Raw genomic sequence first — 27117 nt, forward strand, 5'->3', positions numbered from 1 at the left:
AGAAAAGTATGGTAGGATGTGAATACAGTGGAGCTAAACCTAGGCATTGAGTGATGATGAGAGGGATATTGTCTCTAGAAACATAATTGAAGCCAGGTGATGTCATCGCATGTGTGGGTGGTGGAACTGAAAGGTCGGATAAGGTATAATGAGCAGTGCTAGAGGCTCTACAGTGAAATAAGCCAAAAAACACTAACCAGAACAGCAATGGACAAGGCATATTGACATTAAGGAGAGGCATGCTTAGCCGAGTGATCATAAGGATCCAGTGAGTAGTGAGGTTGGTTGGGGTCACGGCGATTCAGACAGCTAGCCGGGCCATGGGTAGCAAGCTGGCAGAAGATGGAGGTCTGCTTTTAGCCACCTTGTGCGTTTCCGTCGGTAGATTAGTGGAGTTCCGTGTGGTAGAGGGGACCAATCCAATTGGCAAAATAGTTATAGTTATAGTGGCCCAAGAAAATTGTCTGATAGACCTATTCAGATAAAGATGAAAACGTTAGAAGTCTATCATGGACTTCACATTCTCAGCAATAAAACCTGAATAAACACTGACAACAAATTAGGAACACTTGGATTAAACTCACAGAATGTTTTAGAGTAGCTGAAGGGGGCATGTCAACCTCCTATCTAACTATACTCAACTTATGAACAATTTCAAAACACTTGTGATCAGCCTGCCTGTTCATACTGATAGCTATCCCCCTGCCGCCTCTCTCTTCCCCTTTTCTCCACATGGCTCCCGCCCCATGCTGTCACTGAACTATGCGATGCTTTTCAGATACCCAGCGTGCCTTGCAGGCAGTGGAGCGGCTCCAGGCCAAGCTGAAGGAGCGGGGGGAGGTCCCCACCGAGGAGAAGCTAAGCCTGCTCAAGTCGGTGCTCCAGAGCCCCCTGTTCCACCAGATTCTGGCCCTGCAGAAGTCTGTCCAGCTCCTCAAAGACCAGGTGGGTAAGACCAGGTCTCTTTTGGGGGTTGGGAAATAGGATCACTAAGTTCACAAAGCAGGATCACTCAGGGTCAGTTAAGTAACTTTGATGAACAATATAAGATATAGATCTTGATTTTCTGGTTTAATGTCAGGAAACCTAAACTAGGGTTGTTGGACGTGGCGAGTCAATTTAAATGTCAACTGGGCTGTTTTATCCAAACTGTGGATATGGATATGGGTTAAAGGGTTCACCCAAATTACAAAATTACATATGACAGCAATCCATGCTTTGGTTTTGTTTTTGTAATTTGGGTGAACTATCCCTTTAAGAATGATGTTTAGGGTAGCCATCATTCTAACCCTTACAGGGGTTATAAACATGACGCAATAAAGTAAACAGACTTAACCTCATCCCGTCTCTTGTTTTGACTCCCTAACCCAGTCTTTAAGTTTTAGTCCACATTGTAGATACATTGTAGATGTAGATACATTGTAGATGTGTTAAAGGCATAGCGGCAGACCCAGCTTGTCTTTTTGCAAATAATTCACTGCCTATTCACTAGCTTAAATGTGCAATTTTAAGTTCAGGATTGACCAAGTATGGTCTTTGCTGCAACAGTATTATTAAGTCTAGGAGTTAGAATTAAGGAAATTACTACTACTTATTTCAGTCTTGATTTAGTCTGCGTTGAATCCAAATCAAATGATTCTCTGTTTTGGCTTGCCTCCAGACAGACATAGCTTTTTTTCTTCTCTCAAATCATGTATTACTGTGGGCATATTGCAGTCAGAGTTCATCTGGGCACTTTTAATAAGGTTATATAAGCAGACACAGCCAGCCAAAGCCAAAAGGCCTCCTTGACTTATCCAGGACCCATGAGAAATTGAGAATTTTTTTACCCAAGAAAGAGCTCTTGTTAGGTCACTGTGGATGTATGCGAATGGGCCCGGGTAAGTGCTTGAGACAGAGAGAGAAAGTATGTGAGCTATGCAGTGGGAGGCAAAGATGCTGCTACAGCTTGTATTTTTTTCACCCCTGAAGGAATTTAGATTATAAAATCCTTGCAGACATTTTTTTTGTGTGCTGGTGCTTTATAGTTTATTTTAGCAGTGTCACATTCTTATGCACAAGGTAACAACCCAATGCACACAGTATAGCATGGTTAACGGTGTTTGTGTGGCATGCTAATCTATTGCTCTTCCACCCTAATGTTTTCAAGCTAAAATAAATGTGCAATGGAGTCTATGTTTATAGATAAAGCGAATCACAGAAAACAACATAAAAAAAACATGAAATCATTTAAATTCAAATTAGTGGAGCAGAGATTAAGCTGAGTGCTTGAGGTACAAAGAGACGTTTCCGGCTTCATTGGGCGAAACCAATTTGGAGGAAAGACGCAGTTAGTGTTTTTGGTGTCAGTCGAAACCTAAACCCACATACAGTCTGTGTGCTCCAGCCAGTAGGGCCTGAACGGTCGGTGTCGCTATGGCGACAGGGCTTGCTCGCAGAAGAGAGAGGCCGCCACCATGTCAAGTGGGGCAGAAACAATTTCTTAAATGCAAGAACCAAACTGGAACTTTAATCCTCTTAGCTCGGCTGGCTAACATAGCTGGTGAATGGGACAGCAACTTGGGCGCTATGCCAATTTAGCCTAGACTACAGGGGTTTTCTGTTCACAAAGGCTTAAACCTCACTATATAGGTAACTGTCTGGATGATATGTCAGCTAGTGTGTCAACAATGCTTCTTCAATATGCTAAGCACACAATTACAAGTTCAAAAGGGCAACTGAGGATGCTATATTTCAAACAAAGTGCTTATGAAGCGTTAGCTATACATCGCTAGTCCTTGTGGATCACATTCAAACTAATCATGAGCAAACATTAGAGCCAACAAGCAAATAATATTCAAAAATAGGGTTTTACACAGTGTCTAATTCATATAATCCATTAGTCACAGAAACACAGTGGTTGCAGCCCCTTTAAGGAATAGCATATCAAGGCATCCAGATGGCTATGATGGAAATATTGCATTGGAAGCAGAGTCATTGTTGGATCAGCTAAAAAGCTATTATCCCTGAAGGATTAGACTACTATAGATCCAGCTAATCATGGTTGGGTAACGAGCTGGCCCGCCTCTGACGCTCCTAGGCTCCTAGACTTAGTTAGATTTAGGGAATTCACAAAATTAGCCTCTGTTTATTTTAACAGCAGTGATGGCAGGGTTTTGGTTAGAACTTGATTGGATCAGCTTGTGTAGCCTCATTTAGGATATTTTGGATATTAGTTCTACTCAATGCAATGCATGTAACAGAATGTGACATGTAAACATGGTTTGTGTTGATATTACGGTTGCACATTTTGGGGAATATTCAGAGGTGGAAACTTTCCGTGGGAACTAACGGAAATATATTGGAATTAACGGGAATATATGGGAATTAACAGAAAAATATGCAGATTAATATTAATACCATTTAAATGTAGATATTTTTTCATTGTATATATTTACCCTGTCAAATGGAGACAGAAACATAAACCTTTTACCTTCATTTCGTAAGTAGACATAATTGCAAATGATTAAATCCTTCCAATAGAAATTAAATGAGTTGACTTTTCACATGGGATGATTTCACTGAACAACAAAAGAAAGGCAATATTGAATGATCTCCAATGAAACTAAATATTTGGTTGTCTTCCTCTCAGGCTTCATGTCTTCTCCCTGGACCTCCTCAATGTCCACCTCTTGAACATCAGACTCTGAGGCCCCATCTTAACTGTCACTTTCCAACCTTGTCAAGGATGGCTCAAAAGGCCTCAAATTTGCCCGGATGGCCACCAAATTTTCAACCCTTGTATTGGTCAGCCTGTTGCGTGTGTGTTCCCAAACAAGGACCAGTTGCACTCTGAGGCAGCTGATGTTGGTGGGATTTGTAGGATGATGGAGGCAACAGGGGAAAGAGCCTCAGATCCACAAAGCCCCTTCCACCAGGTGGCTGATGAGATATGTTGGCACGATTGCCATATTGCATCTCCATCCCAAAGCCCTTGCTTGGAAGTGTACTTCACCAGACTGCCAAGAACCTTTCCCTAATCCAGGCCAAGGTGGCGAGACACGGGAATGATGACACCATAGGCCTTGTTGATCTCTGCATTAGACAGGATGCTCTTGCCAGGAGTCCAACATGTACGCTGCAGCGTGTATGGGCTTCAGGCAGAAGTATTCACGCTTTTTGATGTATTTCAGAACTGCAGTTTCCTCTGCTTGGAGCAACAGTGAAGTGGGCACGGAAGTAAGGATTTCTTCTGCAAGCAGATTCTGAACATCAGACAGGATGGCATTGTCTCCCTCAATCCGTGCAATGGCTACTGCTATATGTTTCAGGAGTTTCAGGCTGCTTACCACTCTCTCCCAAAATACATCATCCAGGAGGATCCTCTTGATGGGGAGAGACTTGGGTCAGACTTTCTTGGAGAGACTCCCTCCCCTCCAGGAGACTGTCAAACATGATGACAACACCCCCCCCCCCAACTGGTGTTGCTGGGCAGCTTCAATGTGGTGCTCTTATTCTTCTCACTTTGCTTGGTGAGGTAGATTGCTGCTGTAACTTGATGACCCTTCACATACCTAACCATTTCCTTGCCTCTCTTGTAGAGTGTATCCTTTGTTTTCAGTGCCATGATGTCCTTGAGGAGCAGATTCAATGCATGAGCAGAACAGCCATGGGTATGATGTGAGGGTAGGACTCCTCCACTTTAGACCAAGCAGCCTTCATGTTCGCAGCATTGTCTGTCACCAGTGCAAATACCTTCTGTGGTCCAAGGTCATTGATGACTGCGTTCAGCTCATTTGTAATGTAGAGACCGATGTGTCTGTTGTCCCTTGTGTCTGTGCTCTTGTAGAATACTGGTTGAGGGGTGGAGATGATGTAGTTAATTATTCCTTGCCCACGAACATTCGAACACCCATCAGAGATGATTGCAATACAGTCTGCTTTCTCTATGATTTGCTTGACCTTCACTTGAACGCTGTTGAACTCTGCATCCAGAAAATGAGTAGATAAAGCATGTCTGGTTGGAGGGGTGTATGCTGGGCAAAGAACATTCAGAAATTCTTCCAATACGCATTGCCTGTGAGCATCAGAGGTGAACCAGTTGCATACATAACTCGAGCAGGACATTCATCAGCATTTCTCTGACTACGCTCCTCCATTGAGTCAACAAAAACTTTTGATTCCAGGAGGACCATGAGTTGTTGCTATCGATAAGGTGTCCGATTCATAATTTTCACCTCGAATAGAAGTAGAGGGACTTTTGTCAGAGGTTGCTTGTTGTGAGCGCTGAGGGAACTTTATGCACTTGGCCAGATGACCCTGAATCTTTGTTGCATTCTTCACATATGATTTAGCACAGTATTTGCAAATGTACACAGATTTTCCTTCTATGTTAGCTGCAGTGAAATGGCTCCACACATCAGATAGTGCCCGTGGCATTTTCCTGTAAAGATTAGGGAAAAAATTGTCTAAACCCCCAAATATAATTCCATGTACAAATAAATAGTTAAGCAGTTAGATTAAACAACTCCTTTGTAAGATAAATATTTAAAAATGAAACATGTATGGAAACAGGTGAATTAACACTCCTCAGTTAGAAGGCTCAAGCAAGCTAAAACCCACATGGTAGCAAAAACTACCTAGGAGAAATAGTTAACAAGTTAGAAATGATTTAAACATACTTTGCTGTGGGCTACTATTTACTAGTTAACAAAAAATCATGTATGTCATATAAAATATTCACCCCACCCAGTATTGTAATCTAAATTTACCAGAAAGCATTTAGTCCTTGGCCCAGACAGTGTAGGAGTGTGGGCTCAACAGCATCTCATTAGTGTGCAAGATCTTTAGAATCAGCTGTACATGTGATGGAAGAGTGCACTGTGCATGCAGAGGGTTGCAATTCCATTGAATTGTGGATAGTTTAACCTAAATATGCCACAATACATAGAATTGCCTTATGTGTATCCCACAAAAAAGGTTCACTGTTATAAGCTAACTTTTTTAAATGAATTTAAGCAAAATTCCCCAAATTCCAGGGCTTAACATCCTATGGAAAATTTCCGGAAATTTACCGGAACGTTTCCAACCCTTTGCAACCCTAGTTGATATATCCCAAAATAGAACTGTACTTTTTTGGATTAAGTCTGTTTCTGGCAAGATGTATAATTCCTACCGGTTCTTGATTACAGTGTGTGATAATCAAACAACTGCCACAAATTCAAACTATTACAGCCACAGTTTTTAGCAGCTGATGTCTTTCATACAGAATTTACACAGTTTACAGTGTTTACACAGTTCAAGATTGCCTATATCAAAATGTTGCACAACCCTGCGGTCTCGAATGCTTCCCTTGTTGACTGTTTTTCCATGAATGGTTTCAGGATGGTGTCACAACAACATTTGGCGATGACCTGAGTGAATGCTACACAGCAGCCCATGCCAATGGCAGCCATCTTGCCAACCCAGAATCCTCCACTGGTACACAGATCAATGGGAAGCCGTCTCCTGAGGAGTTTGAACACATCATTCGCTCTATGGCTCAGGTAAAGAAAACCAAAAAATGTGTTTAATTGTCACGTACACCAGATAGGTGCGGTGAAATGTGTTGTTTTAGTAGTACAGTGCCCCTGGAGCAAATTTGGGTTAAGTGGCTTGCTCAAGGGCACATCGACAGATTTTTCACCTTGTCCGCTCTGGTATTCGAACCAGCAACTTTTCAGTTACTGACCCAATGCTGTAATGCTGGGCACACACTACACGATTTCGCCACGAATTTGCCACATTTTTGCCATCCCAGACTAATTTTCATGAAGGGAAGGAAATCCTATGAGCTTGGGCTAGGATCAGTACGTCGGGACTCGCGTAGTTTGAGTGGGTCAAGGATGCACTGTACCGTTCTCCAGACTCCTGTCGGAGGTCCAGATAATTTTCTGACATTTTGGTTTTGCGTCTTGTAGTATTAGCAGTCCTACGACGCGATTGGACAAGGACTACTGCCAAAAGCCAGTGAGCACTCAGCATGTGAGACCAAAACAATGATGGAGAAGAGAAAAGCAACACCAACACGCAGGTTATCACTAGTTGCCACAGCCACAGAGTCAAAATTGGCTATATCGTAAAAATCAATGATAACTTGATTTAATTTAAGTTTAGGCACAAGGTTTGCAGTGTGGTTAAGGTTAGATTTGAAATCAGATTTTAAGAAAGACATTTTAAGACATTTTAGAAATAGGCGGGGTTTAGCCATAATTATGACTTTGTGGATGTGGTAACTAGTGACGACCCAACACGCACCGTGTGGACCAAGGTAATGGAGACAGATTGGTGGCGCTGTGGAGAGAATGCAGCTTCCTTTTTAATATTAAAAGATTTCACCTCCAATTCCCTCTGTAGAATATACGTCCATGTTGTATTGGTCTGCCAAACCATTTGTGGGTCCATATTCTGTCCCTCAGTTTCTTTTTTTATGTTTCTGCACATAATAATGTGCACATTTATAAACCAGCTCGCTGTTTGCATGTCGGCATTTTCTTCCTACGACAATCAACGCAGGGCAGGATCAACTAAGGAATAAACGTGTAATGTGTGTGCAAGTCGTCCAGGTCCTGAGGCAGCAAAGCATACCAAACCATCACACTACCACCACCATGCTTCATCGTTGGTATGAGGTTCTTACTGTGGAGTGTTTGGTTTTCACCATGCATAATGGGACCCTTGTCATCCAAAAAGTTCACTCAAGTTTGCCAAAAAGCACCTGGAAGCACCTGGATGATCATCAAGACTCTTGGAAGAATGTTCTATGGACAGATGATTCAAAAGTATAACTTTTTGGGCGACAAGTCGTCCAGGACCTATATCAGAGAATACTACAGGAGAATGTCAGGCCATCCGTCTGTGAGCTGAAGTTGAAGTGCAGCTGGGTCATGCAGCAAGACAATGATCCAAAAGACACAATCAAGTCTATGTGAAAAGGGCTGAAAATAAACCATTTGGAATGGACTAGTCCAGACCTAATCTCAATTGAGATGTTGTGGCAGGACTTGAAACGATCAGTTCATGCTTGAAAACCCACAAATGTCGCTAAGTTATAGCAGTTCTGCATGGAAGAGTGGACCAAAATTCCTCCACAGCAACTTGAGAGACTGATCAACAACTACAGGAAGTGTTTAGTTGCAGTCATTGCAGCTAAAGGTGGTCCAACCAGTTATTGAGTGTAAGGGGGCAATTCCTTTTTCACACAGGGGCATTGGGTGTTGTATAACTTTGTTCATGAAATAAATTAAATAAGTATGTAATTGTTGTGTTATTTGTTCACTCAGGTTCCCTTAATCTAATATTAGGTTTTGGTTGAAGATCTGATAACATTCCGTATCAAAAATATGTGAACGTTGAGGCAAATACTTTTTCACAGCACTGTATATTTTCTCGAGGCTGCAATTATTAAGAGGCACATATTTCGTTATAAAGTTTTTGTTTCTAATCTGACTTGACTTTTGCACAAATGCTGGCGGTTGGTACTATTTCTGTAGAAATATCTCCAGAAATATCTCTTGATAATCATAAGCAAGGCTGGTTACACTCACAGTCAAGCTAGCTAAATATTCAAAGACATTCCAAGACAAGTGCACGCTACACTACACACTCTTGAGTGACTTCAAATAGACTTCAGAGGAGAGAGTATGTCTTTGATGCTGTTGTGAGAGGGGGTAAGGGGAGTGCTAATGCTGAGTGTGTGCGCCCGTGTGTTTGTGTCTAGGGGCGCTACGTGACACACATGGAGCTGGTGAAGCCGCTGTCTGGGGGCCTAGGCTTCAGCGTGGTTGGTCTGAGGAGTGAGAACCGCGGGGAGCTGGGCATCTTCGTCCAGGAGATCCAGCCCGGGAGTGTGGCCCACTGGTATGGGAAAGTTAATAAGGGTCATCCCCAGCTGATAGATCTGGTTGAAATGATGTCATTATAACCAGAAACTCCGTTTTGGCCCAGTTTTTTCCCAGTTTTGGCCACTAGGTCAACAGTTGATTATCTAATGTGTTAGTATCTCCCCAAAACCATAGTTGGTGACTAATGACCCATGTCTTTTTCGACCTGCATCTTTTTTATACAGTGAGATTATTCACAGTTCTAAGACTTTCTTGCCCCTCAGAAAATCAGCTGTTGACGATCTACTATTCAAGAATGGACTTTGTTACACTGAGGCCACATCCTCATGAACTATGTTTGACCAGAGTACATTACATGTTTCCCTCACAAAATACATGTTTTATCTCAAAGCAGTTTACCAATATAAATAATAAACAAATCAATGAGCATCATCCTGTTCCCACAGCGATGGGAATCTGAGGGAGACAGACCAGATCTTGGCCATAAACGGTCAGCCTCTGGACCAGACAGTGACCCACCAGCAGGCCATAGGCATCCTGCAGAGAGCGTCTGAGCGTGTGCAGCTTACTGTGGCCAGAGGACCCATCCCTCAGCTGGCCAGCCCCGTGGTGTCCCGCACGCCCTCTGCTGCCAGCACCCTGTCTGCCCACTCCAGCGCGGTGAGGGGAGTGCACACACAGAGGCCTGTGGAAGCATACACATACATTAACACACTAGCACACACATACACACACAAACATGAACACACTCACATTCTGTACATATGCACAAACATGAACACATTCACATTCTGTACACACACGCACACACTATGGTGTCCCACATTCCCAGGGAAGCTAGTGTCATGCATGACCACTCTAGTGTGATGAGGAACAAACAGAAACAAATCCACCCCTCATAAACAGACAGTTGTATAATGTTAGCTCACTGGGGAAAACACACACACCACAATATTCAAATTCTGTCTTTGAGCACTTACTTAGACATGCTTTGTTGACTACAATTTTTTTTTTCTTACCTCCCATTTTGGGCTGGATGTGTCAATGTGTAGTTCATACATGTATAATCTATGAGCAAAATTACTGTCTTACGTCAAACGAAATCCCTCTTTTGAAAGCGATTCTGGAAGCTCTGCTGCGCCATTTCCCCTTCATTTTCCCCTGTGTGGGCCATCCCCTTAGCAATTTGAGTTCAACCAATGAGCTTCAGCCTCTTGCCACTTGAGTGACAGCTAGCAAGAGGCACATGATGCACACACAGCAGAGCGAGAGAGAGAGAGAGAGGGCAATGACGTGGTGCACATATCTGCACATATGTGACGTAGTACGCAATTTTCGGGGACCACTTTTGGGTCGTGAGCGCTACGTTCAGAACTACTGGCTAAAATGTATACAATAGTACTGGAGAATCTCTTTAACTTATTCATTTTAGTTCCTAGTAGAGCAAAGGGACTAAAGAGTGTATCTCCATTGTGGTCCTTGTTGTTCTTTCCTTGCAGTTGGTTTCTGGAATGATGTCGCTTCATTTCCTATTCATTAGTCCTTGTTGTTCTCCTTGCGCCCAACCTCTCGTTTGCCCTAAGGGTTACACCCTATATATAGTATGTATCCTGGAATTAATGTTTTGAGGTCCATATCTGACCCTCACTCTCTGTGTCCCTCCTTAGGCCCACTGGAATCATGTGGAGACCATAGAGCTGGTCAACGACGGGACAGGCCTGGGCTTTGGCATTGTGGGAGGGAAGAACACCGGTGTCATTGTCAAAACCATCCTGCCTGGAGGCATCGCTGATCAGGTGACTTAAATGTCATGGATGCACCACACATTGGTATTTAGAGGATGTGAAATCAGAAAGCTTGGTTTTTGGAAGATATACCTACTAGTAATAACCAATGACTTTCCTACTGTACTTTGTCCTTAGGATGGGCGTCTGCACAGTGGGGACCACATCCTCACGATTGGGGACACTGACCTTTATGGCATGGGCAGTGAGCAGGTGGCTCAGGTACTAAGACTGTTCTTTCCAGTAAAGCCCTCAGGGACAAGTACACTGTTTATTGTCTAGTGCTGATATCAATTGTATTGTGATTGGTCCAGGTCCTGAGGCAGTGTGGTAACAGAGTGAAGCTGGTCATCACCAGAGGCCCTCCAGAGGAGACCTCCACCGTCCCAATGCCGTTGCCCACTGTCACAGAGCAACAGGTACGACATGCACATGTTCTCTGTACAGCAGAGGTGTGGTTGGGTTGCTGGGTGGGTGGGTGGGTGGGGGTGGGTGTGGGGGGGGGGGGGGGGGGGGGTTTGGGGGTGGAGGATTGGGGTGGTTTTATTAGGTTAGTTGAATAAAAATATAATATTTACAATATTTACACTGCTGTCCACCATAGAGGGCCCATGATTCTGTCTCTTTTTCCCTCCATCTCTCTTCGTCTCAGGGATCCAGTGAGTATAATTTGTGACGCGTGACATCATCTGTGACTCAGCCTCAGAAGTCACCATTTTCCGAAAGGCTTAGAACTGGAATTCTCTGTCCATTATCAAGCAGTATTAGCCTTTACCCTTATCAACATATGAATGAGTTCCATGACTCACTCTCCCAAACTAGACAGTATATTCAGTCTCCATAACCTTGATGCTTGATTCATAAAATAAATAACAACTCATCTGGCCGAAAGTGTGAATACATAGGTGAGGAATGCTTGTTGGTAAATTGGTAACAATTGGCCCCCGCGACTCGCCCCCTCTACTGTGCTCTCTGTAGGCCATTTTGTAGAATTTAGAAGCTGACTCACTCTTCCTCTGTCTCTTCACAGGGCTATGAGGAAGAGGAGGCTGAATCGTTCGACGTCGGGCTGACCAAGAACGCCCAGGGTCTGGGAATCACTATCGCCGGCTATGTGGGGGACAAGAATTCCGGTAAGATTTGGCAGTGCTGTTTAATAGACTTTTGTTTTATTTACTGCAGATTCAGTTAAAGGATGTCTCTTGTACTGTATAAAGGATTCTGCTTGTTTCATGAATGTTATCCACACATTGTCATTGTGTCTATTTTCAGAGCCCTCTGGTATTTTCGTGAAAAGTATAACTAAAGACAGTGCAGTAGAGCAAGATGGCCGCATCCATGTTGGGGACCAGATCATAGCCGTAAGTGTCTATTTTATATATGTTCACGGACCTTTCTGACTTTATTGAACAGACAGATAGATTTCTGACTTTGTTGAACAGATAGAGTTCGGACTTTATTGATCAGATATAGTTCGGACTTTATTGAACAGATATAGTTCTGACTTTATTGAACAGATAGAGAGAGAGAAGTTGACAGTGGGGAAAGATAGAGGATGTGCAGTAGGCAGGATTCAAACCTATGCCAACACCGTTTCTGTGTGCTGAAGGCAGCAGCCCTAACCGCTAGACCACCCTAGGCCACAATCCTCAACTTTTTGAATAATATGAAATGACATTTAAATTCCATTCCAAAGTATGAAATAAAGTGTGCAGGGGTATCTCTCATTTTGGATCATTTGGAGCTTTATCTATTTAGATCAGGTATTCCCAAACTGGGGTATGCGCAATGCTGTCGGGGGTACGCCAAATAAAAATGTGATTCACATAAAATCACATTTTCAAACAGTCCATTTATATTTTCCAACGGAGTTATACATTTGGGTGAGTTTTTTGTCTCGGCTGAGTAGCCTCGTTTCACTGCAAAAAAATGTATTAAACCATCTAGTGTTCAGCGAAATAACAACACAATGTCAAATACAGGTAACCTAGTCAAATAATTAACATCCAATCACACTAACCGTTACTCTCTCGCGGGAATTCCACTAACGGTCCGTATGGAGCCAAACGTAGCTGCTGCTCATGTTGGTATCTGTACTGATGGCGCAAAAGCCGCGGCAGGGAGACATAGTGGAGTGGTAACGCGTGTGCAAGCAGTTGCTCCCAATGCTACTTGGGTACACTGCAGCATCCACCGAGAGGTTCTTGCTGCCAAGGGAATGCCTGACAGCTTGAAAGACGTTTTGGACACTACAGTGAAAATGGTTAACTTTGTTAAAGCAAGGCCCCTGAACTTTCGTGTATTTTCTGTACTAATATGGGCAGCGACCATGTAACGCTTTTACAGCATACAGAAGTGCGCTGGTTATCAAGGGGCAAAGTATTGACACGTTTTTTTGAATTGAGAGACAAGCTTGAAGTTTTCTGACCATAATTTTCACTTGTCTTACCGCTTGCATGATGAGGAGTTTCTCACATGACTGGCCTATCTGGGTGATGTTCTTTCTTACCTGAATGATCTGAATCTAGGATTACAGGGACTCTCCGCAACTATATTCAATGTGTGGGACAAAATGAGGCAATTATTAAGTGTTGGAGCTCTTCTCTGTCTGCATTAACAAGGACAACACACAGGTCTTTCCATTTTTGTATGATTTTTTTGTTTGCAAATGAACTCAAGCTTACGGACAATGCCAAATGTGATATAGCGAAGCAGTTGGGTGCGCAATTACGCAGGTACTTTCCCGAAACAGATGACACAAACAACTGGATTCGTTATCCCTTTCATGCCCTGCCTCCAGTCCACTTAACGATATCTGAACAAGAGAGCCCCATCGAAATTGCAACAAGCGGGTCTGTGAAAATTGAATTTAATCAGAAGCCACTGCCAGAGTTCTGGATTGGGCTGTGCTCAGAGTATCCTACCTTGGCAAATCGCGCTGTTAAAACACTGATGCTGTTTGCAACCACGTACCTATGTGAGAGTGGATTATCGGCCCTCACTAGCATGAAACTAAATGTACATCCTTTCAAGCACACCATTGTCATTTACCTGTGGTGATGTATTCACCATTTTCGAGGAACAAATAAGGTTTTATATGTAAGATGGTTAAATAAAGAGCAAAATTATTGATTATCATTATATTATTATTTGTGCCCTGGTCCTATAAGAGCTCTTTGTCACTTTCCACAAGCCGGGTTGTGACAAAAACTCACACTCATTCTTATGTTTAATAAATGTATCATATAGTATGTGTGTAGCAGGCTTACAATGATGGCAAAAAACAACATTTGAGAGTGCGCTGACCCTGGTGCTTGAGGGGGTATGCAGCTGGAGGTTGAATGTTTGAAGGGGTACGGGACTATAAAAAGTTTGGGAACCACTGATTTAGATCATGTGGGGAGAGTAAGGCCCCACATTTGAATAATTTAGCTTCAGTGGAGACCTATTATTTTAAGTGTTGTTTCTTGAATGAGTATTGAGACGCTGTTCCAATCATCACGCTAAATTGAGCAATTATAATGAATACAATACCCGTTCTGTGTTACACCCTGATTTGAAGCATGAGCAAATCTTCAATCATAATTTGTGTTCTATTTGTGATGTACGTTTGTCTGTTGGTTGCGATCATTTATGTGTGTCTGCCTGTGTGTCTGCCTGTGTGTATGGGTGTGTGTCTGCCTGTGTGTATGGGTGTGTGTCTGCCTGTGTGGCAGCCTGTGTGTATGGGTGTGTATGTGTCTGTGTGCTTGCCTGCCTGTTTGTGTGCTGTCCTATTGAATTGGATAGATGGCTCATGTGGCACAAAGTCTGTTTTAGCATGGTCAAAGCCCTCAATGACAATGACCATGCTGGCACAGAAGCCATAATGGCAAAGATGCAAAGAAGAGCCCTCTATCCAACTCTATGATGTATCAATAATCTTTACATGAATGATCGCCGCCTGCAGGTGGACGGAATGAATATCCAGGGCTACACCAACCAGCAGGCCGTGGAGGTGCTGAGACACACGGGCCAGACGGTACACCTGAAGCTGGTCAGAAGTGGCTTCCGTCCAGAGGACATCCCACCCGCTGTGGTGCCCAGTGTGATCGTACTTCCAACAACCCCAGGGGGCCGAGACCCCACACTGGAGAGAACAGATGTTGTGGACACCACCGCTCAAGGTACCAGTGGACAAAGGGCATGGGCCGTGTTCATTAGGCACGGAATGGAAGAAAATTGCCTGAAACAGGGAGAGACTACCTTAGGGCTGTCCCCGACCCCAAAAAATCTTGATCGACCAAGAGTTGTCTGTTCTTTCGACCGATTGGTCAACATTTGTCAACGTGTATTTTTCAATATATAGACACACCTTATGTGTTTTAATGAAATCAAAAATCAGCAATATGCACTGAGCTTGTCTGATGCTTTAAGCACGCTGTTTGATGAAATAATGAAGAAACACAAATTACTTTAGATGGAGTACGACCAAAATTGATTGGATTGTGCTGGGCCCGGCTCAGACTCGCTACGCTGTGTTATTTATATATATTTTTACAGCTCTCCTCCCTGCTGCAGCAACCACCACAGAACATCAATAGTGTTTATCACACAGTCTGTGATGCTGAAGCTGCAACATAATTACAGCCATTTCTGAGGCTTTTCTAACAAACAAAAAAGTGTAAATACTTTATTACAGCATAGCAAATGTTAAAAACAGCAGAATTTGGGAAATTACTTTATTACGACATGTTGTGGTTGCATGAGGCTTGGAGCTCACGGAATCAGTAGGCTATTAACCAAACACTCAAACAGGGAACAGAAGCAGAATCTGTCTTATTTCTTATCGTTTTCAAAATCAATATGCTGGTTAACTTTGCTATTATGCACAGAGCTACATGGTCTAGGAAAAGGCGCCAATTCAACAGCGCACTGATGTTTCAGAACTGCGGACAGCGACCGCTGTCCAATGCCGGAGAAAGCGCATTTGTTATAAACTAATATTATTTGTATTAATGTTGCGCCATTGTTCTTACGTAATATAACCAAATACAATTTCAGTAGCACATGTCTTAGAGTGATGGACTGTGTCATCCCCACGGCCTCCGCAATGATTTAGTCTACTCAGACAGGCGTGAATCAGACAGGTGTCTTGTGCACCATGAAGAAAAAAAAATGCGACTGACTGCTCGATTAAAGAAATCTCGGTCGACCAAACAATCGACCAGTCGACTAAATGGGGTCAGCTCTAGACTACCTGGATTTGTCCAATAAAAAATAAAAAAACACAAAGTGCTTTAAATGTTTTCCGTGGCGTGCCCTAATGACCCTGCCATGGCAACTGCATCTTTGATTAACAGTCACAAATACCTCCTATAACAGTAGTCTATAGTCAAGCAAAACACATTTTTATTCCATATACATTTACGTTAGTCATTTAGCAGGCGCTCTTATCCAGAGTAGCTCCACAGGAGCTATTAGGGGATCCTTGCTCAAGGGCACAGGAGATCGTACTCTGACATTATCCTTCATTCATAAATGATTGAAATGGACCTATACCCTAGCCAAAATCCAGATTTACCTGATTTCTATGTAGGCCTGGTGCCGTATGCATCAAGTTTCTCAGAGTGTTGATTTAGGATCAGTTTAGCCTTTTAGATGACAATGATTAAGGTTACATGGACAGGGAAGACCAGATCCTTGACCAATACACACATATTCTGAGAAGCTTGATACATACAACCCCTGATCACATCCCTGGTGACGCTGCAGGGCTGTGCCCACTTGACGACAGTACACATACCACAACAATGCCCTACGTGAATGGCCTCCATCTGTGTTAGGATGGGAAAGGGACTTCTACTTAAACCCTCTCACCACAACCACAGCTCCAGATTTAGAAGGCAGCGCCCTCCGCCCTGCTTTGGAAACCCTGAACTCATTTAGCCTGTAATTGGGCCAGCGTCATAAGAACCGTAGACGTAGGAAAATGCATTACAACACATACACACACGTGCATGCACACACGCGCGCACACACACACACACACACACACACACACACACACAGGCTTACGCAGACTCACGCATACTGCCAATAATAACACAACCCGTAATGACATAGCCAGCATGTTGTTAGCTGGAACCAGGAGGAACTAAAGCAGACTTCTACACATGTTTCTGTGATATGTGTCTGGGAGTGTGTGTGTATGTGTTTATCATCCATACAAGACACAATGCACAACCCATGACATCATAGCCATCATGTTTCGGGCTGGGAGCAAGATGACTTAACCAAGAGCTCTACAAGTGTGTTGTGTGTGTATGTGTGTATTAATCTGTTTGTATTGTGTACTCCGGTGCAGGTGAGAAACAGTACCAGGCATTGAGTGGGGAATCGGATGTCTCCACTGTGAAGGATCAGTTAACTAAGAACACCAGAGACGGTAAGTCAATCCACCCCCCTGTTATCTGGGATCCTTTACTAAGTACAGCGGTAGAGATAATGGATCGCAATCTGTTTTAAAATATGCTACTGTCGCGATGATTGGCTTTAGGCTACGGTGTATTTCAAGAGATTTTCAGTAGCCCTTTATTCGGATAGTCCATCTGTAGATGCTCAACAAACTATCAATGAATGTCTATAGATGTTTTTCCTATTGTAATTCAATAGAATGTTGTTGACATGTTTTTGATATTCTGCTGATAGTTTGTTGAGCATCTACAGATGGACTATAGACTGTGCATGAAGAGCATAAGGGTCTGTATGTTGTTTTTATTGCATAAAAGGGCAGATGAACGATGCCTTTGAAGTGATTCTTAAAGTACTCTTTCAAGTAGTGCGTTTGGAGTTGTCTAACTGTAGCCTACCGCTTGCTGTGAGTCATTTAGTCATGCAGTTTAAAAAATACGGATAAGAATAAGAAATTAAAGTAACAAGTAATTAGAGAGCAGCGGTAAAATAACAATAGCGAGACTATATACAGGGGGGTACCGGTACAGAGTCAATGTGCGGAGGAACTGGTTCGTTGAGGTAATATATACATGTAGGTAGAGTTATTAAAGCGACTATGCATAGATGATAACAACAGAGTAGCTGTGGTGTAAAAGAGGAGAGGTAATGCAAATAGTCTGGGTAGCCATTTGATTAGATGTTCAGGAGTCTTATGGCTTGGGGGGTAGAAGCTGTTTAGAAGCCTCTTGGACCTAGACTTAGCGCTGCGGTACCGCTTGCCGTTTGGTAGCAGAGAGAACAATCTATGACTAGGGTGGCTGGAGTCATTGACAATTTTTAGGGCCTTCCTCTGACACCGCCTGGTATAGAGGTCCTGGATGGTAGGAAGCTTGGCCCCAGTGATGTACTGGGCCGTTCGCACTACCCTCTGTAGTGCCTTGTGGTCGGAGACCGAGCAGTTGCCATACCAGGCAGTGATGCAACCAGTCAGGATGCTCTCGATGGTGCAGCTGTAGAACCTTTTGAGGATCTGAGGACCCATCCCAACATTTTTCCGTCTCCTGAGGGGGAATAGGTTTTGTCGTGCCCTCTTCACAACTGTCTTGGCGTGTGACTGTCTGTTGGTTTCATAGTTACGTTTTAATTAGGTTAGTATTATATTTCTGTGTTTTAAGGAGCTAAGATAACAGTATGAGTCATTTCGCTGTAATCATGTAGCACACGGCAGTTGGCTGAATGTAATTTAAACTTCATATTCTATTTAAGTCCATATTATATTGCTGTTTTTAAGAAGCAAAGCTAACAGAGGATGAAGAGTTGGAGCTAATGAAGAAGTGGCAGGAGACGCTCGGCCCCAGCAACAAAGTAGAGGTTAGTAAACAGAAGAAACATTCACCCAAGCCTAGTTTGTCTCTACTTAATGATACATACTGTAGTTCTATTTTTTCCTGTTTTATACACATTCTTTTGGCATTTTATGGATGGACATGCACTGTTTGCAGAATAAAAACACTGTTGTATTTGTCATCAATGGAAAATGTCAAAACATTGGTCAGAAAAAAAAAATAACCAACCATATTGACACTATATAAATGTAATGCTGACTGTGAAAGCAATTCTCTGAAAATGTTTCTGAAAAAAAAACGTTTTTATTTTCATGCCAACTGAGCTGTATCCACCCGTTGTGCCAGATTGCCCAGGTGGAGAAGTTCAGTGAGAGCAGTGGTCTGGGTATCAGTCTGGAGGCCAACAACGGGCACCACTACATCCGCTCTGTCCTGCCCGAGGGGCCAGTGGGCCGCTGTGGGAAACTCATCAGTGGGGACGAACTGCTCGAGGTAAGGGACACCGCCAATAGCATATTGAATCGGCAAAATGAATACACCCCTGGTGAACAACAGTTAGCCTGGAACTTACTTACTGCTGTAACGATGTGCGCTGGGAGTCGGGAAGCAAGTTCAGGGAGTGCATAATTATATAAACAAATGAATTAAACAAGAAACACGAACAGCGCACAGACAGGAAACTGAAACAGAAACAATGATGCCTGGGGAAGGAACCAACGGGAGTGACATACAGTTGAAGTCGGAAGTTTATTTACACCTTAGCCAAATACATTTAAACTCAGTTTTTCACAATTCCTGACATTTAATCCTAGTAAAAATTCCCTGTTTTAGGTCAGTTAGGATCACCACTTTATTTTAAGAATGTGACATGTCAGAATAATAGTAGAGAGAATGATTTATTTCAGCTTTTATTTCTTTCATCATATTCCCAGTGGGTCAGAAGTTTACATACACTCAATTAGTATTTGGTAGCATTGCCTTTAAATTGTTTAACTTGGGTCAAACGTTTTGGGTAGCCTTCCACAAGCTTCCCACAATAAGTTGGGTGAATTTTGGCTTATTCCTCCAGAGAGAGCTGGTGTAACTGAGTCAGGTTTGTATGCCTCCTTGCTCGCACACGCTTTTTCAGTTCTGCCCACAAATCTTCAATAGGATTGAGGTCAGGGCTTTGTGATGGCCACTCCAATACCTTGACTTGACTTTGTTGTCAAGGTATGAATCCCAGCCTGACTCAATATGAGTGTTGACCATTGGATGTGTGCGTCCACCCCTCTCCATCCAGGTCAATGGAATATCCCTGATTGGTGAGACCCACAAGGAAGTGGTGAGGATTCTGAAGGAGCTTCCTGTCTGTGTCTACATGGCCTGCTGTAGGCCCGCCCCTCTCCTTCAGAGTGACAGGGATTCTGTCCAAACAGGGTTGGATGAATTTTCCACTGAACCTAAAATTAAGGTAATTTCCCTACACTGATACACAAAACGTGTACAATATCCATGTATAGTATATGCTATTGACATCACCATTGGAACATATTTTTTAAACGGTCAATTTTTGAGTTACTATTATAGTCATTGCATTGCATAGTCATTAATTACTAGCCTCCACATAATGCAATTTAACATGCATGGTTGGGGACAACTCTGTTTTCAACCAAATAATGCAGTCATTTCAGCAAATTAATTGTTCAGGAAGTGATTAAAAACTGAATGAAAGCCAGAAAGGCCTTCATAAAATGGTGGCTGCTGGACATACAGTAGCTCACAGTAAACAGTGTTTCCCCCACCCCTTGATACTGAATGGCTAATATAATTGGAAATGAACATCATGAAGTCCTCCTACTTGACTCATCCACCCTCATTATTTTAGCACAGTCTGTCCAATGCTCTGCCGGGCCTCCAGATTGCTAACAATAAAGGATTAAGATTTAGGATTAGGAAGGACTCTGACCGTTCATTAACACCAATCCATCTAAAGTAATACCTCAGAAAATGTGACAATGCATGGGATACAAAAGATAGTAGCCAGGGAGCTACACAAAGTTAACCTTCAAAGGAAACCTGCTTTCAGATGATTTTTGAGGGATATCTCCTCAGCTCTTCAGCTGCATCAGTTCAGGTAAAGAACACAAAATTCACATTCCTGACTCACTCCGAGCCCGTAGGCTCCTAGTTCTCCGCTACAAAATGAAACTAGCGGAGAACTAGGAGCCTACGGGCTCGGTGTGAGTCAGGAATGCGTGCGCTGGGATGATATCGAGGGTACATCTCTGTAGATACAGGGAGACCTCAGCAGTTTCCTGGTTCCCGGAGGTTCCGAGGGGGCGGCAACAAGGGAAAATGTGACGGAGGAGACTCTGGGAGCTCCTTTGGCCATGTGGGAGACGGAAATACAGGACATCGAGCTGGAGAAGGGAGAGAGTGGATTGGGATTCAGCATCTTGGACTACCAGGTGGGAATTCTGAATGGGAATTCTGGGAATGATTGTCATAGGAATTATACTTGCTAGCAGGATTGGGGAGAAACAGATTACATGTAATCGTTTATATGTAAACGATTACACAAAAAAATAACTGTAATCCATTACGTTACCAGTAAAAATTATTGTAATCAGATTACAGATACTTTTGGAAAAATATATGATTACTTTTGGATCAGATTATTATATTTTTACTGGTAACGTAATGGATTACAGTTATTTTTTGTGTAATCGTTTACATATAACCAATTACACAAAAAATAACTGTAATCCATTACGTTACCAGTAAAAATTATTGTAATCAGATTACAGATACTTTTGAGAAAAAAAATGATGATTACTTTTGGATTACTTTTAAATTTAAAAAGGATGTTTGCGTAGAAATTCTTTGACACCTTTCTGTTTTCTCAATAAAATCCAAATCAGCATTGCAAAAAGTTTGTTAGTTCAGCCTGAGCAAGTCTGACCACAAGTCAGAGACCACTATGATGACACACCAAATGCGTTTTATGGTTTGAGGGAAAATAACAGGAATAGGTTTTTGTAGGCTTCAGTCCAAGGTATGTCTTCCAATGGTGCGACTGCTGTTGGTATCCAAAGATTATCCAACTTGAATAAACACTTGGAGGTAAAGACGAAAGCAGTGATGTAGCCTACGGGCGAAACGGATATCACTTATTGATATCTACATAGCGCATTGATGTGAATCACACTGCTGCTTTATCATTTAGCTCCTTATGGATTGTGGTTGTTGTGGATGGCTCTTCCCAAATGTAGGCTAAATGAGTATTTTAACCCAATAATGGTTGAATTGAAGAAGTTAAGCTGCCTATCAAGCATTGTTTTTGCGACCAGTGGGCAGCCAGTGAAAAACGACTCTCGCAACAGCTGCATAGTGCCGATCCCATCCTTTGGAATAAACGTTTTTTTCCCAACTCCTCCATGGTATTGTGCTCCATACTGTGGGGCTTTTAGTGCTCAATCTAATTCGTGCTGATTCAAAAACATATGTCCATAGGCCTAACGGACACATCCTCAAACTCGCGCCCTTTTGGTAGACCTCTGCAAATTATAGAGAATTCAAAGTGTTTCCAACAAACTATTTAAACAATAGGCCTATAGCAAAAGGAACCTATGGCATACATGTTTCCCTTTTCAGTAGTGCCCAAAGCATGCCATTCTATGAGCGCAGTATTTCTCGAAACAATGAGCCCAATCAGTCCTCTGACAACAAAATCATAAACAACAGAGTAGGCTAATAACGATGTGGCTAATCTATAATTCCATATTTCCAAGTCCTATTTTTGAAGATCAAGGGGTAATAAATGATGAATTGTAATTACTGGAAATCTGACCGACGTTGGTTTTTAATGTAAAGATATAGCCTAATCGTATTATTATCTGGAGTAAAAAGGGATGGGTTAGAAGAAGCCCACATAACCATCCCATAAAGTAAAATGTAACATCCGTTTATGGCAAGCTATGTAAACTCTAACATTGATTTATCCTGCAATAGATGTCATTCAATTGGTAATATACATTTTTGTCTTCTTCTAATGGCTCTTAAGGGGAAAGTAATCTAAAAGTAACTGAAAGTAATACGATTCCGTTACTGAGTTTGGGTAATCCCAAAGTTAGGTTATTGATTACAATTTTGGACAGGTAACTAGTAATTATAACGGATTACATTTAGAAAGTAATCTACCCAACCCTGCTTGCTAGTCAAGTGTGATTTTCCCCAAATGATAGAATTTACTTATTTACTTATCATTCACTTCAACTAGTTGTTGTAGGTCGTTTCTGTCTTCTTACTTTGGGTGGAAGTGGTCATGTGAGCTTTAGGACCTTTGCCCTCTGGGAAACGAAGTTCAACAAATAGCAAAATTGACTCATTACACTGTAATGCACTGTATTTTTTAAACTAAATTGCTTACTCTTAGTTTCGAACACCTGATATACAGAACATTCAGAATAAACAAATCCTCGAACTGAAAGTACATAATAGATTTTAGTCCTTATTGTATAAGATTATCTGTCGAGTGCGTCCATTGACTTCACTGACACAGATCTTGTAATAGGACCCAATGGATCCAGCCAAGACGGTGATCGTGATTCGCTCTCTGGTGCCAGAAGGAGTGGCCGAACAGGATGGCAGGCTTTTGCCAGGCGACCGGCTCATGTTCGTCAACAGCACCAATCTGGACAACGCCAGTCTGGAGGAAGCCGTCCAGGCACTGAAGGGGGCCAACATCGGCATGGTTCACATTGGGGTGGCCAAGCCACTGCCTGTAAGGGAACCCTATTGTGATTTTTGTTCTAAAGAGAGGCTGGTGTGTGTGTATTTGTGTGTGTGTGTGCAGGGAGGGGGTGGGGGTGCAATGTGTTCTGTGTGTGTTATATGTATGTGAGCGTTTGTGTGTGCGTTTTCTCTCTGGTGTGTGGCCACCCAATAATGAGGGCTCATCTTACAGATGGCTTGTATTATTCATGCTGATAAGGCAGTAGAGTTAGGCTGCATGCTGACTCAACTCCAATCTCCCTGACAACAGCATAAGGCAGCACAAACATCCCTGCCCTTTGTGTCATATTGCTTGGACTCCTTGTACATAAATGCCTTGAGGCAGCTGTTAAAAAAAGGGGTTGTCCACAAACACATTCACCACCTGAGGGATTTCTCGTCTTGTTTTCTGTGAAAATTGGCCACGTTCTTTCAGCTTTAAAGTTACATTTCTCTCTCTTGGGCTTACCATTATGATGAGAACATACAGTAAGTTCTGGTTCTGGGATGTCAAGGTTATTGGAGGTCGGGTGGATTACATTGTCTTTGGGAAGCCTCTGTGGAGTTATCAAGCTTTCCTGGAATGTAGGGGGGTTGTTGTATTGCTTCTCCAAATTGAGTTTGATCCTCCAATATCTTCTTCAATTTCTCAGTCTTTTCTTTATCTATCTCTCTCGCGCTCTCTCTCTCCGGGCATCATATTAGACAAAATCAAGATCGAAAGGTCCTTTAAAGCAAAGCTGTGGCAACAACTTTGGAAATCGAATAACCATGTATAACTTTTTACCGAAATATTACCTTGTGATGTAGCCCGTCATTCCTAACTACAGACAAAACCATGGAGACCAAATCAAACCGTTAAAACACATGCTTTTCGCTACTAACAACCTCATTTATATTTTTTAACAACCCAACTACAATCATATTTGACTAGGAATTTGAAACCTGTAGACAATGATTGGAATTTCCTCAGTATTATTTTCTGGGGATTTTTCCTATTTCCTGCCCTGTCTCCACAGCCATACAATGAAGAGGACAGTCCGTCGTCATCTTCTGGAATCTGTTTTTTTTTATCTTCAACACTGCTGGTTAAAGAAAGCGATGAGGAGGAGCCAGCGGAGGACCACCTTTTCCGGGCAGAGCCTGCATTGGTTAGTCGCCGTTGTGGACAAGTACAAAATATGTATGCACAAAAAAGTACAAAGACGAAAAAGTACCCCAAAAAATTGCGCTCACTACTGTAAGTCGCTCTGGATAAGAGTCTGAAATGTAAATGTAAATTAACCAATGAAATTGAGGGACAAGAAAAAACGGCCAATCAAAATTAAAGACACAAAATAACCATTCTAACTTTAAAATGCATCCTTTAAAATCTTGTATCAAGTGCATTTAATTTAATGCAAAACTCAATAGTATCTAATCAAAATTTAGCCACAAAAAACAAGACAAACAATTTATTAAGTATCACTCGACTAAACACTCTGAGACACAATGGGAAAGAGCAACAATGTCCAATATCGGAGTTAGAATATCCTTTAGAAATAGCTCTCATGGCACTAACAAAGCTATCCGTGAATGGATAGCTCATCCATGGCATAGAGAGATATATTCACCATCTAATTCATTACATTCACATTCTTTGGTGCAGATTGACTCCAATGAGGGAGACCTGGTCGATGAGAGGGCATTGGAGCGTCGCTTCTCTGGCAATGAGGATGACACCTTACAGGCATCCATGATCGCCCTCCACGGCAGCACCTGCAGCGCCGATATGGACTACCAGACTACCTTGCAGTCCTCCACACCCAAAGTAGGCCAACAAACGTGCACTGTGGTTAGCTGAGTCAATTTTAAAGCCATTACAGTCAGCAATTTTAAGAAAGCTTGTTACAATGCAAAAACAGTATCTGTTCCCTGTCATTTGTTTGAATTTCACTGAAGCAAGCTGCTGCCCTTTTCACTAAGAAAACTCCTTGCGTAATCAAAATAAGTTGCTTATTTTATCATACGGGGGTGACATTAGAAGTGCTGTGCTATAATTGTTTGACTACATCAAACTGTCAGCTATATTGAAGTGATAAAATGTTTATGTGGTTTTTAGTCGCTTCTTTGTATGCATTTAGCTTGTTTTTGTCTCACATTTTGCATAAGCTTGTAGATCATTGTCACTCCCCAGAGTCCTACCTCCAGAGTACTGCCTCTAGAGTCCTTATGTATGAATGGTTGATCCTTTTTTTTATTAGTATTTATCTATAGATACTGTACTTCATCTTATCAAGCTATTACTACCCTATTAGAATAATATGGCCCGCTGCGTGCTTCAGTCCTGCTCTCGGTATTTCTGCTTGTTGCAGTTATTCCACAGTTTCCTCTCCTAAGGATTTATTTTTCCAAGTTTTATTATGCCGTCTCGGATGCTTAAGGAATCTCTGAAGAGATTCATTTCCATACAGTTCGGGTCTCTTGAATTATATCTAGGGAGATAATACAGAGATATTTGGTGCATCACGCACAATCATCTGTACTGTAATTATTGCTATTCCCCGTCAGCTACTGATGGCTTTTCAATGGCTCATTAGGAGGAGTGCAGAACGGCGACCGAGGTAGAAACTAACGAGGTGTAACCTCCATTTCGACTCGTCATTTTTTCTTCTTCTTCTACATAGCGGAGTGCCCGCCTGGACTTGTTGACTGAGCATCCCTTGGTGACGTTGTTCGGCCTTGCGGACGACACTGAACCCTTCTCCCCGGAGGAGAAGCCCATCGTTTTCCCCCTGCCCAGGAGTATTGGAGGTCACGCCCTAACGATTGACGACAACGCACTAACTAGCTCCGATCAGTACCTGGCGCATCACTTAACCCAAATGGAGCCGTCGGATCTGTCAAACTCGTACAGTCCGTACACTGACCCTGAGCCCGGTTTGAATGATTTGGGGGAGCCAGTGCAGTCTCTCCATTTTCAGGTGGAGTCCACCATGGCCGTTGAGGACATAGGGGAGATGGAAGGCTTAATGGAGGTAAACGAGCCTTGATCTGAAGAGCCGTGCCATCTTTTGTTTTGCCATTGAATGTCATTGAGTGTGCCTCGTAATCAAACAAGCATGAGTAAATCAGTCCTCGGCAATGCTCAGGAAATTGAAATGCAACAAGTTACGTTCAACCCATGTCGAAATGCACTGGACTGATCACAGGCCAATGTGAAATTGATTGGATTTTCGAGAATAATGATAATCCAACCAGTTTGAAACATTCTACTTTTTACTAGAATCACATTCCTAGGTATTACCTACTTTCCTATGGTAATGGCATCACAGAAAATATTTAGAGATGAATCCCTTCCTTACTTTGTATGTTTGATTCCCTGGCCCTCACTAATCGTTTCCACCTAACTTCCCTGGTAGTTTAGATGACCTCAATTTCATTCTGTCGCTATTATTAATTTTTATATGCTGTACTTAAACTTCCTCCATAGAAAATATGTTTGCATTTGTTTCATGAATACTTTTTATTGAATTGTAATTCTCAAGGGGGATGAGCCATCTGTAAAACAGTCCAAAGAGGAAGGGGATGAGGTTATAACCACTGGGAGTCATTTTGAAAGGACAATCACTGTTGTCAAGGGCAACTCCAGTCTCGGTTTGTATTATTTCTTTGGCAATATGTTGTATATTGATGAGTAATTCTTGTATAGACAACAGCCTTCACTTTATCAGTCTTTCCTCCTTACATACCATAATTGTATTTAAATTAGCAAAATATATGATTATGCTTTTATGTGCTTTATATCTGTCAGGGTTGTCGAATATTACTTATTAAATGTGTTGTATTTCAGTTCATTTGTAGTATTTGTATTTCTTGTATAAAACAAAAATACTTACTTGGCTTATTGCGTTTAGCTCCAAGTGGAGCATAGGGGCCTCAGCTATGAATCAGGAT

The 27117-nt window shown here is 42.3% G+C and overlaps 1 protein-coding gene across 4 annotated transcripts in view; it reads left to right on the forward strand.

Moving 5' to 3' along the window:
* Positions 1-27117, forward strand: part of LOC129865734 (multiple PDZ domain protein-like) — a 74394-nt gene that overhangs the window by 9549 nt on the left and 37728 nt on the right. For 2 of the 4 annotated variants that reach the window (XM_055938716.1, XM_055938718.1), the window contains exons 3-22: positions 779-945; positions 6363-6524; positions 8738-8877; positions 9308-9521; positions 10529-10657; positions 10784-10867; positions 10960-11064; positions 11676-11778; positions 11918-12006; positions 14595-14811; positions 16992-17072; positions 18372-18451; positions 18772-18918; positions 19709-19879; positions 20700-20876; positions 22982-23191; positions 24201-24332; positions 24830-24991; positions 25848-26198; positions 26709-26817. In XM_055938716.1, coding sequence (XP_055794691.1) covers positions 779-945; positions 6363-6524; positions 8738-8877; positions 9308-9521; positions 10529-10657; positions 10784-10867; positions 10960-11064; positions 11676-11778; positions 11918-12006; positions 14595-14811; positions 16992-17072; positions 18372-18451; positions 18772-18918; positions 19709-19879; positions 20700-20876; positions 22982-23191; positions 24201-24332; positions 24830-24991; positions 25848-26198; positions 26709-26817 — 3030 coding nt within the window. The remainder of the gene's footprint in view (positions 1-778; positions 946-6362; positions 6525-8737; positions 8878-9307; positions 9522-10528; positions 10658-10783; positions 10868-10959; positions 11065-11675; positions 11779-11917; positions 12007-14594; positions 14812-16991; positions 17073-18371; positions 18452-18771; positions 18919-19708; positions 19880-20699; positions 20877-22981; positions 23192-24200; positions 24333-24829; positions 24992-25847; positions 26199-26708; positions 26818-27117) is intronic. The other 2 variants (XM_055938717.1, XM_055938719.1) reach the window with 2 other exon arrangements.

Source organism: Salvelinus fontinalis, chromosome 11 (assembly GCF_029448725.1).
Source record: "Salvelinus fontinalis isolate EN_2023a chromosome 11, ASM2944872v1, whole genome shotgun sequence".
Lineage (NCBI taxonomy): Eukaryota > Metazoa > Chordata > Actinopteri > Salmoniformes > Salmonidae > Salvelinus > Salvelinus fontinalis.